At 44.2% G+C, this 14,799-nt stretch overlaps 1 protein-coding gene across 4 annotated transcripts in view; it reads right to left on the reverse strand.

Moving 5' to 3' along the window:
- CEP131 (centrosomal protein 131) overlaps positions 1-14,799 on the reverse strand; it is a 313,831-nt gene that overhangs the window by 161,020 nt on the left and 138,012 nt on the right. For all 4 annotated transcript variants that reach the window (XM_069199754.1, XM_069199751.1, XM_069199752.1 and 1 more), the window contains one exon: positions 4,418-4,534. In XM_069199754.1, the coding sequence (XP_069055855.1) occupies positions 4,418-4,534 (117 nt within the window). The remainder of the gene's footprint in view (positions 1-4,417; positions 4,535-14,799) is intronic.

Genomic DNA, 14,799 nt, shown 5'->3' on the forward strand with positions numbered 1-14,799 from the left:
CGTTGTGTTTTGGGGCATTTCCTGTCGCGGGCGCTAGGCCTACCCACACAAGTGAGGTATCATTTTTATCGGGAGACTTGGGGGGACGCTGGGTGGAAGGAAATTTGAGGCTCCTCTCAGATTCCAGAACTTTCTGTCACCGAAATGTGAGGAAAACTTGTTTTTTTAGCCACTTTTTGAGGTTTGCAAAGGATTCTGGGTAACAGAACCTGGTCAGAGCCCCGCGAGTCACCCCATCTTGGATTCCCCTAGGTCTCTAGTTTTCAAAAATGTACAGGTTTGGTAGGTTTCCCTATGTGCCGGCTCAGCTAGAGGCCAAAATCTACAGGTAGGCACTTTGCAAAAAACAGCTCTGTTTTCTGTGATGTATCCACGTTGTGTTTTGGGGCATTTCCTGTTGCGGGCGCTAGGCCTACCCACACAAGTGAGGTATCATTTTTATCGGGAGACTTGGGGGGACGCTGGGTGGAAGGAAATTTGAGGCTCCTCTCAGATTCCAGAACTTTCTGTCATCGAAATGTGAGGAAAACTTGTTTTTTTAGCCACTTTTTGAGGTTTGCAAAGGATTCTGGGTAACAGAACCTGGTCAGAGCCCCGCGAGTCACCCCATCTTGGATTCCCCTAGGTCTCTAGTTTTCAAAAATGTACAGGTTTGGTAGGTTTCCCTATGTGCCGGCTGAGCTAGAGGCCATAATCTACAGGTAGGCACTTTGCAAAAAACAGCTCTGTATTTTGTCAAAAAATGGGATGTGTCCACGTTGTGTTTTGGGGCATTTCCTGTCGCGGGCGCTAGGCCTACCCACACAAGTGAGGTATCATTTTTATCGGGAGACTTGGGGGAACATAGAATAGCAAAACAAGTGTTATTGCCCCTTATCTTTCTCTACATTTTTTCCTTCCAAATATAAGAGAGTGTGTAAAAAAGACGTCTATTTGAGAAATGCCCTGCAATTCACATGCTAGTATGGGCACCTCGGAATTCAGAGATGTGCAAATAACCACTGCTCCTCAAAACCTTATCTTGATCCCATTTTGGAAATGCAAAGGTTTTCTTGATACCTCTTTTTCACTCTTGATATTTCAGCAAATGAATTGCTGTATACCCAGTATAGAATGAAAACCAACTGCAGGGTGCACCTCATTTATTGGCTCTGGGTACCTAGGGTTCTTGATGAACCTATAAGCCCTTTATATCCCCGCAACCAGAAGAGTCCAGCAGACAAAACGGTATATTGCTTTCAGAAATCTGACATCGCAGGAAAAAGTTACAGAGTAAAACATAAAGAAAAATGGCTGTTGTTTTCAGCTCAATTTCAATATTTTTTTATTTCAGCTGTTATTTTCTGTAGGAAAACCTTGTAGGATCTACACAAATGACCCCTTGCTGAATTCAGAATTTTGTCTAGTTTTCAGAAATGTTTAGCTTTCCGGGATCCAGCATTGGTTTCACACCCATTCCTGTCACTAACTGGAAGGAGGTTGAAAGCACCAAAAATAGTAAAAATGGGGTATGTCCCAGTAAAATGCCAAATTTGTGTTGGAAAATGTGGTTTTCCGATTCAAGTCTGCCCGTTCCTGAAAGGTGGGAAGATAGTGATTTCAGCACCAGAAACCCTTTGTTGATGGCATTTTCAGGGAAAAAACCACAAGCCTTCTTCGGCTGCCCTTTTTTCCCATTTTTTTTGGAAAAAACGAAATTTTCACTGTATTTTGGCTATTTTCTTGGTCTCCTCCAGGGGAAACCACAAACTCTGGGTACCATTAGAATCCCTAGGATGTTGGAAAAAAAGGACGCAAATTTGGCGGGGTTAGCTTATGTGGACAAAAAGTTATGAAGCCCTAAGCGCGAACTACCCCAAATAGCCAAAAAAGGGCTCAGCACTGGGGGGGAAAAGGCCCAGCAGCTAAGAGGTTAATATTTGCCTTGTTGCATGGCAGGCATTATTACATCTTTATTTACACATGAATTATTTTTCAATTATAATAAGCATCCTCGTTCACAGTGATAGGTAGGTGAACATGGATGTGCATAAACATGCATTGTGTATTACCATACATACATAATCATATACTATTCTGAACCTCAACTATGACTACCAACTACAAAGAAGGGCATGATAAGGTCAAGGCAACCCCTTCCATGATGTATTCATAACTGCCCAATACCAATTTTTGTAGGGTTTGTTTCCGGTTATCCAGGTTCTTTAGGAACCACTAACAGGCACAAATAATGTGAATTCCTTATAAAGAACACAGGTCCACAGAGCTAGTGCCCACCTTTGCAAAAAAGGCAATCCCAGCAGGTATGTCATTCATGGATACATTTTCTAAAGAGGCCCTATCTCAAGAGTCATGTTCTTTCAACTGTTCCAGGCCATAGTAGCACCAACATGTATTTAATCACTGTGTTTGATCCTTCCAGCAGGCATACCTACACAAGAAAAGAGCATGATCAAACCTAAACTTCCTGCCTTCCTCTCTGGTTGTGGAAGACATCAACACATTCAGGGCACTAGCTTGTGGTTCTGGCCACCACAAGAAAACTGCATGCAATACAAAATGCTGATAGTTTAAAATAATTCAGTTTCAAAAGATTTGCTCATGTGAAATCAAATGCATCGTCTGAGTGGCTAATGTGAGTAGAACATGCAGTTCTTCATAGAGACTGTAAACGAGGCTGCAAGAAGCGGCTCCAGGGATAGCTTAAAATAAAGTTGTAACTTCAGACCATCTTCTCCACAAAATCTTGTGAACGGCTGCTACATTATCCAACAGCTCGCAATGTGACTGCCCCGCCACCAACACTGACAGTTCAGATAAGCACCTTTCAGATGTACAAAGGCAGCTCTGTGTCTATTATAGGTTGGTGCACCTGATTGGTAACATCTTCTCTCATGCCACCAACTGTGAGCGACAAGGGTCTTTTAGTGGCCTATATAAAGAGCAACTAGTACATCAAATGAGGAAACGGACAGAGTAGGCTGACTTGGAGGCCCTTTTCTGTTAACAAAACGTTTGTGATCAGGTATAAATGGGAAGAGCACAAAGGTCCAGTATGTGATGCTGACATATCAACTCTATCCCGCACACCCTAACAGCACACAAGGTCCACTCTGATGGATGCCACATGAGCACTCCAAATTCACTACTGTTTCTGTGCAGAGATACTGGGTCTTTAAACACTTCAAGGTGGTCTGCAGGTAACATGCTGGCAAAAACAGAATACACTATTCATCTGTGTGTCCCTAGGGACTCCCTTCTCTTCAACTCATCCTGCCCCATTTACTTGTTCACCTCTCCCCTACTTCTGATCTATGTCTACATTCACTGTAGGTGAAGAACGGTGGTACTCTCAATACAGAGGCATTTTCTTCAATCATGGGAGAAACAGTGCTGTTTAGACCATGAATTTTTAAGGAACTAACCAAAAAAAGAAAAAACTTTTTTTTCTTACTTTCAATGCCATTATAGCGAACTTCAGACAGCACTGAAGACCTTGAAAGTTCAGACAGGCAGCAATGTCGCTGATGTCTTTTTCATTTAATGGGGGAATTGTCCAACATGACAACACACTCGGCATCCAATGTCCACAAGATTCTTTTCAGTGTAGCAGTAACTAGCTCCACTGTGGTACCGGTCTTGGAATCAGGAATATTTGCCTATGCACACCAGTCGGAAGGTGGTTGCCAGAGGGAACTAGCCCAAATAAACTGTAATATCTTCCAACCAATTTTCTGGCAAAGGCATCATCTGGAGGGGCTTCATGGTACAATATTTAATTAGGCGTTATCTCACACCACTGTAAGGCTTTAGCTTTCCGTACTCTTCTTTCTTTCCATGCCTCGCAAAGGAGCTGACCACGTGCCCCGCTTTCAGCCAATTATACTTTTCATTCTTCTTTTCGGGTGTTTCTCAGAAGATAAACTGGATCATCTGTTTGGACCTCAATAGCAAGGATCTATGAATGAGATGTGGTCTAGTGGCCATGTTACCAAAAAGAGATGGGGCCTAATCCCAGCTTCTCTACCTGACCATACTTTGTGATCCTGTGCAAATTAGTTTATCAACCACAGCTACTTATCTGCAAGTATTAGAAAGTCTCAGAATTAGGCTAACCCCAGATATAAACCACTACTTAAAAAGGACATTAAAAAAGAAATGCTTGTGCGTAGAGCCTAACGCAACTCAAACATACAATATTTTGAAAAACAAACACCAGGATGAAGAGCAAGTAATACTTCAACTTCACTGCCATAAATCCTACCAATTATCCTGTCTACTACTCTGAACCTTTGGTAAATTTGAGCACCAGCTTCTAATTCAAGACACAGTGACCACAATATTGTCACTGCTCTGCCAGCAATTTGAATCTTCTATACCCAATGTGTCCCCCCATGCCTCTAACACCAAGTCTCACCAGCTCATGCTGCTCTTGCATTTGAGAGAGCTTCTTTGTGTATTTCTGGTCCACCTGTTTCAGTTCCATTACCACAGACTCACACTTCTCACTCAAAATCTTCTTGTCGTCAATGAGCTGAAAAAGGCAAACAGGAAGAAGCATGAACAGTGAGTATAGGCGATAGATACAGCCCAAATCATGCAATATACAATTGAGGTACAAAACTCTATCCAATGTAACTTCTCCTTCCCTGAATACTTTTTATTTGTTTCTGGGGTATTGAATTTTTTTTTAATCAAGCTCCTGGTGAAAACACAGCCTACAGAAATATCACATTTACTTGGTTTCCTTAATTATACCCTTAACAATCATATATGTACTGGTTGCAGCCTCTGCCTCGTTAACAGATTATTACTTATTTGAATTTGGAACAACTTGCATTCATAAACGTTGTTTGATATTTCTAAATTCTTGGTTAACAGTTAAGGTTATAGTAATGGGTGCAGCTGGACATTAACCTTATTTAACTTCCTGCAAAAGGAATGAAGGAGTCAGCTTTGGTATTATATACATATTTGCACTGAAAAACTATTGTCTCTACAAGAAGGCTGCCATTAGTTGATTTAAGCTAAATCTGTACCTCGGAACAGCCACTGAATTCCTTTGGGCGTTTTCAACTCTCCAAAAGCAAATGTTTAACTTTGTGATTGGAAACTTGGATTACAACACATGCCGTCCAGTGCAGCTACATTCTAACAAAGACCCAGACCATTTCAGCTATCCTCTTTTCTCACCTCCATCGTGCTGGGAGTAAAAAGATTATTCCTGACCCAAGAGTTCATCTGTTAGCCTAGGAAAGGATGGCTTGGTGACGAATATCATCTGCATCTCAGAAGTCCCATTGCCACGGTACACATTTGTTTCCGGAAGTCACTAAGAAAATCAGTAGGTTGTGCCCTTTTGGACAAACACACGGAGTACTTCTTTCCTTGTCAAAACAGGTTGCTACCATAAATGGGGAGACCCTAAGTGGATTCTTATACAGCTTGAAGCATAAACCAAAAACATTGACCCGTTCACCCATGATTTGACAGACTGGTGGCCTATTTGTCAGCTTTATAAAAGAACTTAGCAAGAGGACCCCAGAACAAAATGTACTGTCTGCAGACATTCTCCACTGCGATCTTTGTGAGACACTTATTTGATCAGCTTTAACTTGGATTTAATTTAGGGGACATGAGAACTCATTCATCTTGGACTTAGAATCCTAAACCCAGTGGAGGTTGTGGAGCAAGTAAGTGAACCCTTTTCTGCAGCTTTCTGAAGTCATGAGTCAGTAAGGTGTAGGCAATGTCATTAATACACCAGATAACTATTTGATTAAGATCCAGCTCCAGGTGCAAAGAAAGGATGAGATCAGAGGCGAGGTTATTTGGCTCTTGTAGGAAATGGCAATATACTTCAGGACATTGGAAAACATGTTGTTCCTGCTGCAACCTGAAGAGATAAGAAGTAGACAGCCGACCTGTATAGCCTTACTTTATGACAAAGCGTGAAGAAAGCTGTGCAACTGCCATAAGAAACTTTGTTTGCAACAACTACAGAAATGGGAGGCTTGTGACTGCTCTGAAGTGTACAAAAAGTGATGAGTAGAATCCTTGAATTAATCTCAGCCACTGGTAATTATTCAGGGCCGCATCCCAGTCCATCTAAAGCCTGACCAAGTTCATGCCACTGAATGAACCCTGAAATATGTTGAGACAATGATTACACTATTAACATGAATCGAGAGCTTTCAAGTTGCCAAGTACCATGTGTGATTAAACTCATACAGTCCAGTGTTTTTTTTTTTTGTTTTTTTTTGCATTCTGGAATTAATGGCATGAATATTACTACAAATCCCAGAATGCAAAGAATAAAAACCTGGAATGGATGAGATACTTAGAACAGAACTGAGCAACTTGAAAGCACTTTGAACCACTAGTGAGGAGTGCATTGTTTAAGACCACTTTTTCCCCTTTTACATCCCATCGTCTGTTTAAAGCCTTTGGTAACATGATCATGTGCATGAAGCCCTCATGGACTTTCATACCCAATGCCACTAATCTGCTACCGTTTGTGCTACCATTCCAGTGCATACCTTAGCATTTGTACCCAATAGGTACTCTCTTCTTTTTCTGTGAGTGACTGCTCATAAACCATTGCTCCCTATTGGTGGTGACAGACCACTTGCAAAAAGGCCAATGGTTATCTCTTGTAGCATCCTATCTGTAGCTCTGTTCAAGACGCCTGTAACACAAGCAGATGGTTCTGCACCATGGGCCACCTCTTCCATATGCAGAACACAATCAGAAGAGCATGTCACTCTTGGAACTAAATGCCACAACTGTGATCCCCTTAAATCAGTGGAGATATGACACCCGGGCATTCCAGTCCCCATTAAAACTGTAAGCGCTATACTCCTCTGCATATCAGATGCTGTAATTTGTCATATGGTATACCTGCTGAACAGATGCATACAATTTTATAGCATAAGCCCCAAGTGAAGAAGATATGCATGCCCCCAATCGGAGTAATTATTGATTCAAGTGAATTCCCACACGTTACAGAGCAATCTGACGTATGTTTTTATGAAGCAATACCACTGCCAGGACAAATTATTTATTGGAAGTGATAGATATGCTAGTTGACTTCAAACACTACCCCACACCACCTCCAAGAAGCCTTGACTGTTTGGCCTCACCACTCCATGCAAGTCAAAGTCTAAAATAGAAATATTTGGCAATTCAGCTAGCACACACTCATATCTGTGGTTGGTGGTTCAGATTGAAGTGAATCTGGAATCTCTAGTATGCTTATTAAATTGTTTGTTACATGGTCCAGTAAAGGCTGCTGGGCAAATGGAAGCAGCAGCCATTGGCAGCAATGCCAATATAATTCTTTAGAAGGAAATACAGATATGGATTCCTGGTTTGACTTTGTGCACACATATGGCTGTGTTATGATACCCTGGTTGCTTTAAGAGCGATTACTTCTCTGTCCTGCCCAGTCGCCCAGTTTTAATATGCCATAGTTTGGCAAGACTGGTATGTTGTTGAGCACATGGTCTCCAAGAGAATAATGATCAGTCCCTTGATGTTGCTTGTTTCTTCTTGGAGCAAGACAGCTCAGGGACTGAAAACAAAATCAAAACAGATACAAAGAAGTCTCTGCAAGTGCTTCTGGTGTGAAATGGTGTAGTACAACTGCTGGAAATGTGTCTTGTCTGTGTGGTCACCCTAGATGTTTTGCATTTTGTTGGACCCTAACTTTTTGCTGGTGTTAAAGATCAAGTTGTTTGCCTTTGGTAATGCCTTATTAGAGACTATCTAGCCACAGATTCTATACCATAGAATATTCCCCAGTCATCAGACTGGATCCTGAAAATCTTAAGCTGTACCCCTGCAAGCCGGTAGGTGGCGCTGAACTGCGTCATCCACAGCAGATATACGTGCAGTGCCTATATAGGCATCACCCCAGCGCATTGACATCAGTTTCTTTTAAGGATTATTTCTGCGTCAGAAGCACTGAGCCATTTCAAAAGGCTAATCAACCAGTGTGCAGATTCTACGAGTCTACAAGAACCTTTTAGGCAGAGGAGCCCAAGTTGCAGAATGGGATGGATGGGAGGGCAAGTAAGGAATCTGCAGTTAGATAGAGTCTTTACCAGATAAGGCATTACCAAAGGTTGGTTTAGACCAAGAAGTCCTGGAGGACAGAGCAGGCGAAGTGCACGTCACAAAAGACCAGACTCAAGAAAGTAGTTAGGTAAATGTGCGGTGGGTAAATGTCTGACAGATAACCTGGATGGGAACTCCACAAGCTAACGCAGTCGATGCAGCTTTGGCCCTGGTGGAATGAGCCCACAAGCCCCTCAGGGGTTTGCTTCTTGACTACTGCATAGCAGATTTTGATGCAGAGCACATTCCATCTGATGACAGACCGTTTCTGCACTGCCTTTGCCTTCTACATTCCAGCGAACCCAAAAGAGCAGATAATCCGCATGCTGTTCTTTTGTGTGATTGATACAGAATGACAGTGCCTTATAGGGTCCAGAAGGTGGCATCTCTCTTCCTACTTGGAGGGTGGAGCGGAGCAAAGCAAGTTGGCATAGTGATGGTTTGGCCAATGTAGAAAGGTATCACAACCTGTGGCAGAAAAGAGGCACAGGTTCGAAGAACCAGTTTATCAGGGAAAAAGCTAGTGTATGGAGGTTAAACAGAAGAAGCTTGCAGCTGGTTGCCTCTCCTAGCCAATGTGATGTCCATTAAGAAGATGGACTCAAAAGTCAGAGGGAACAGCTATGCATGGGGTCAAAGGGAGAACACATCAAAAAGGTTAGAACCAAATTAAGATTACACTGGGACATAATGAAAGGTTTTGGAGGAAACATATGCTGAAGACTTTTGAGAAAATATGTCACAAGTGACTTAAACAGGGAAGACTGGTCCAGCAACTGCAAGAATGCCGTGATAGCCAAAAAATACCTCTTAAATGTGCCTAGAGCAAGACCTTGCCAGGCTAATGACAAAACAAACAGCAACACTTCAGATAGGGGTGCAGAAAGTGGGACATCATGTTTTTCAATGCACAAAGCCACAAACTTCTCCCAACGGCAGGTGTATACAGTTTTTCTCAATAGGCGGTCTGGCTGCCAAGATGACATTGCATACCTCAGGAGGTAGGTCGAATACACTACTCAACCTCCACTTATGAAAGTGGAGCGTGTACAAGTTGGGGACTTTGCCCTTTTGCAGCAACAGTAGATCTTCACGAAAAGGCAGCCTGATCGGAGAACAGATGTCCTTGCACAGGATTTCTGGATGACACAGTAAAGAAGAGTGAGAAGGGATATAGAATTCATGTATTCAAGTCTAATCAGAATGAGTATTCGAGTTCGAGCTAGTTTGGAAATTCCAGCACACAGAAGTGATGCCATTGCACATTCTCTTAATGGCAAATATATCTAGCCAAGATTATCTCCAGTCTTGAAGGAGACCTTGAGCCACCTCCAGATCCAGATTCCAATGGTTGAGTTTATCCGCTTGGACATTTAAAGAATCCCCAAGGTGCCACATGATCAGGAAAATGTCCAGATGTTCTAGCCATGTCCAGAGATGCACAACCTCCTGGCACAGGGTCCACAATCCCTAATTGCCCTGCTTGTTGCAGTACTGCATGCGTGTAGTGTTGTATGTGAACACCGGCAATGACTCAACAGTGGTCCGTTAGCCACCACTGCAGATTTTTTGCATTCTTCTTCGAAATCTGATCCAGGTCGTAGAGATTCCCCTGGTGCTGCACCCAGTGGGATTTCAGATCCCACTGCAGAGCCTGCATATGCCATTGAGCATACTTGAGCAGCCTCAGAGTCATTCTCCGAGTCAGTCTCACCAAAATCCAGGACTGACGTTGGAACCCTGGAATGATACCCTGAACATCCTGGACTTTCCTTTCAGAGGATAGGTGCAGAATTGCACCTTGTTCAGAATGACTCTGATGAAAGCGAGCATCTGAGAAGGAGTCAATTGGCAATTTTGGCATCTTGATAGAGAACCCAGATGAATTCAGGACGTCTGACATAGTTTGGTAGTTGGTGATGACTACCTGGGGAGAACTCGCCTTCAGCAGCCAGTCACTGAGGGAGGGGAATACTGGGACCCCTGACCTCCACAGGTGTGCTGCAACCACTGCAATCATCTTAGTGAACACCAGAGGGGCGCTGGTGAGATCAAAGGGGAGCACAGTGAACTAGAAATGTTCCTGGCCTACCATGAACCATAGGTAACACTGACGGGCCTACAGGATGGGGATGTGAAAATTGGCTCCAGGGTCATTAGACAGGACATGAGCAAGTGTTAACATCTTGAACTTCTCCGTCTTCAGGAAGGCGTTGAGAGGGCACAGATCTAAGTTAGGGCAAAAGCCCTCGTCCTTCTTTGGCATCAAAATGTAGCAGGAATAGCAATCACAATCTACTTCTGATGATAGCACCCTCTCAGTAGCTCCTCTGGACAAAGAAAACTGCACTTCCTGGTCCAACAAGGAGAGATGGTCCTCCGTAAGACAATCTGAGGACATGGCATAAGCAGTAGGGTTTCTAGGAGTGGAAGGGCATAACCCTGGGCAATGCTGAAAAAGCCAGAAGTCCTCAGCCAGATGTAGCAGAGCAGTGCCACTGATTAAGCAATGGCCCTGTCCAGCATGTTTGGTATGACAAGCTCACACCTGATGGAGAACTCGGCTGTATCCCCAAATTTGGAAATAGCCTGGATCAGGATGGCTTGGGCCTCTTCTGAGAATAAAAGTAGCAATTGCGTAACCAAGTCCCACACAGTGTAAATATATCGGCCCAAGAGGCACACAGTGTTCACCAACTGCAGTGTAAGGCTGATGGAAGAAAAAATCCTCTTTCCAAAGATGTCTGATTCCCTGTCTGGTGGACTGGTAGGGAATGCATCAGGATTAACTCCCTGAGAGTGGGGTGGTGGTGGTTCCATGCAACCATCCTGTGCACGGGGTTGCAAGCCACAAACAGAACATCAGAGAGGGCTTCACTGAAGGACAGTAGGGGTTCTGTGTGGGATACTGCATGCTGAACAGCCTCCGTCAGGGCATTAGTCTTGACTTCCACAGAAGGCAACCAAAAGGCGAGGACCTCAGCCTCCCTACTTACCACCATAGCAAAAGATGCTCCTTTTTTCTATAGCCGCACTAGGAGGAGAGACCAGGCCAGTGTATGGTGAGATATCCAGGCCACTGGTGTCCCCAGCTCCTCATACCAGTTGTCATCATTCTGTTGGGCCAAAGGGTCTTCATATGGTCAGGGTAACCATAAGGATCCTCATATTCACCCCAGCCAAAATCTCCTCAGGCCCTGACAGGAAAAGGAGACACTGTCTCCGACTCAGACAGAAACTGGGGTCCAGTGAGCACGAGGTTGTCAACGCCGGTCTGTGTCGGAGTCAAGAATGACTATGGGTTCTACATGGTCGAGAGGCATAGGTGTCACCGGGAATGGAACCACAGGAACAAACGAAGGCTGTGGATTGGTGACAGGAGTCTGTCTGTGAATGGATCGAGAAGGTTCGACCGGTGCCAAGGGTGGACCCACCACTGGAAGTCCAGTTGGCGTGCCTCCCAGGGGCCCGTGAGTGCCGAAGGCACCCCAGAGGGGTCTTCACACGCAAATTTCAAGAATATGGCTTCATAAAACTCCTTGAGTAGGGTAGAGGTCACACCTGCTGCAAGAAATTCAGGAAGGCGCAAAGTGGGTGCAGAGTCAAGCTCCATGGGTGGAGAGCTGGACCTAGTTTTCGGATGTCATTCCAGCACCTTGTCTGATGACTTGGACCGGCACGGTGAAGTCAAATAGAGATTCTGTGTTCTTCTGTTTGTGGGACTTACCCAACAAAGACTTTGACTACAACAATGACAAACGGGAATGACTCTGAGAGCAGGCCCTGGACCTTCCATGTGACCAGGACCTGGAAAAGTGCATTGTCTTCCAGGCGTGGTCGGTCTCCAGGCACCACAAACAAAACAGATGTCGCACTGTCACAAACATTTGCCTGTGACAGGCCTCAACGCGTCTAAACCCTACTGTCTTTTTGGGGGGCATACCTAGCACACTGTGAGCAGAATGCTCTGAATAAGGTGAGAAAATGTCAGAAACTGATCAAAAAGTAACCATGGTAGCTCTCACGGATCTGTGGCCTTGGCAAGGAAAGAAAAGGACTGATGTCTGCAGGCTGAGGTAGCACCAGGCGTGTCACATTCAGCAAAGATCAGCCATTCAACACCACCTACAAGGGTACTGCTCAAGATCTATTGATCCAGTCGGACACCTTGGAGAGTCTTTGAAGGTAAGGAATCAGTGGTTAGGAGTCTCTATCAGATACTCTCTGCACTTTACCCCTACTGACCAGTAGTAAGGTGTCTGTGCTCCCCCTTTTAACATGGTCGAATTGGCATACTCTTAACTAGTATATACTTGCCTATAAGTCCCTAGTATATGGTGCCAAGTGTACCCAGGACCTGGAAATTAAATACCACGAGTAGGCTGTAACACCTATTGTGCCATCCACTACAGTGACAGCTGTAATGGTAGGTCTGAAGTCATGTTTGCACTGAGAAGTCAAAATCTTCCTTTTGAATATTAATAAGGCACCCCTATGTAGGCCTTCTAACCCCCAAGGCAGAGTGCAAGCCAGTTAAAAGTAGGACATGTAGAAACATAATATTAATATGTCCCTACAATGACTAGCACCCAAAAGCTATTTTCACTGTGGCAGGCCTAGCTGTCCTATGTAGAAAAACAGAGCACAGATTAAAATAATAATACTGTATCTTTTGAACTAGACCAGTTAGAACAATAAGTAAGCTACTGTTTTATTAGGTAAAAAACCCAATTCAATGGTGAAGTTTGGGTTTTAATAATGAATAAAGAAAAGTAACTTTTAGAAAGTTACCTTTTGGCAGCATGATTTTCCTGGAGGCTAGCTTCACACAGACAGAAAATTAGCCTGGAATATGTGTTAACAGGTGTGGTACACCTCTCAGAAGGAAACACTAGGCTGACTTGCATTGGCAGGAAGGACTCCTCTGAACTTGACAGAATATACAGGGTGGGGTGGTGGACATTCATTTTGATACTACAGTGCCAACTCCTGCTTGACCGTCAAAAACTTCTTGAGAGGTTTGCTGGCTCACATATAGCCCTGGGGGCACTTCTGTAAGAATAGAGAACATATTAGCAAGACAATTGTTTTGAATTCATTGTCTGGTCGCTTGAGGACTTTACTTTTGCCCTACCAGACATCTGTCTCTTGGGTTGTTGAAGGCACAGTACCTACTCCAAACTAGATTAAAGTGTTAGATGTGGGAGGACACTAGGGTTGCCACAGTACATTCCCAATACATACCTCAAGCCCTCAGAGCCCAAGTTTAGTGTAGAAGACTTTCTCCATCTTTGAAAATGCCCAAAGTGGGTAGGGTTGGCCTTGGCAACCTTTACCCCATTAGTAAGAGCATGCCCAGGAATCATTCCCAACCACTAGCCAGGTATAAATGTGGCTCTTCCAAAAACCCACTTCAGAAAACTGCTGGACATGAGGAAGAGCAGAAGAGGACTGAAACTGCTGTCTGTAACCTGAGAAGAGCCCTGATGGACTGGACATGCACCCTCTTGGACCCAGGACAAGCAACAGATCCAAGGACGATGAGGTTGACCCCTGTTGAAGTTACAGTGATACAACAATCTAAAAAAGGCCTTTGCCTGAATGTACCAAGCTGACCAGTGGCAACTGCACCTGGACTGGACCCTGCTATTGGCCTGTGACTGACACCATCTCAATCTCTGCCTGCCCTGGGGTCGTGGGGGGCTTTAGAAGTGCACCTCTGAGACAGATTGGGACTTAAAGGATTAATTTACAAGGTAAAACCTTTGACCAAGCCAAACCTACCTGGGGTATCCAATCAACTTAGCTTATTTTATTTAATAATGTTTTCTGCAGGGCCATAGGAGTCAGCCTCAAAATTGTGCCTATATCCAGGTCTACTGCGACTATTAAGTATTATTGGCATTTTGTGCTTTTTGGTGATGTTTCTACTTAAAAGATTTTTTTTTAAATCATATCTCTGGTACCCTTTATTGGGTTGCTGTCATTTTGTTTAATAAAACATACACAATTTTTCAAACTAATTTTGTGATTTTCACTATTTTTCATTTTGACTTTATTACTGTTTTGGTGCTGCATAAATACTCTACACAGTTACCGGAGTTAAGCATGCCTGCTCTGTGCCATTACCACCACGGGTTGAGCTCAGGTAATTTAATGACTTTGAAGGTATTGATTGTGATTATTCCTTGAGATGGATAGTCACCCATCCCAAATAATAATAATACAATTTCTTACAAGAACAATAGAGCCAAGCACAGAGGGTGTGGCTTGGAGGCGATGTAGAAAGACGTCTCTATGAGAGCTATGATGTCCCCGGACCCCACCTGCATTAATCCTGTACCCCCAGTGTGGCTTAGGGGGTCTACATCGCTGAATGCGGCTGGCGACGAGTACGAGAGCCTGCAGCAGAGCAGGTGTTCCAACATGGCGGTGCCCTAGAGAAGCCGCGTGTGAAGAGGCCATGCAGGAAGATGTTAGAGAGCTTCTGGGACATGCGGGGAAATCTGGTTGCAGGAGGGGCTTGAATGACCGCAGCATAGTGGCTCACACCTGGGGCACCCGAGTGCAGTGATCGAGCGCACAAATACAACCTTCCCTACTGGATGACCACGGAGGGAGCTTACACCCGGACATTCCATCAGACTGAGGCAGCCCGGGTGCACTTGGGGACTGTGCCCT

The sequence above is a fragment of the Pleurodeles waltl genome, chromosome 7 (genome assembly GCF_031143425.1).
Source record: "Pleurodeles waltl isolate 20211129_DDA chromosome 7, aPleWal1.hap1.20221129, whole genome shotgun sequence".
NCBI classification, from domain to species: domain Eukaryota; kingdom Metazoa; phylum Chordata; class Amphibia; order Caudata; family Salamandridae; genus Pleurodeles; species Pleurodeles waltl.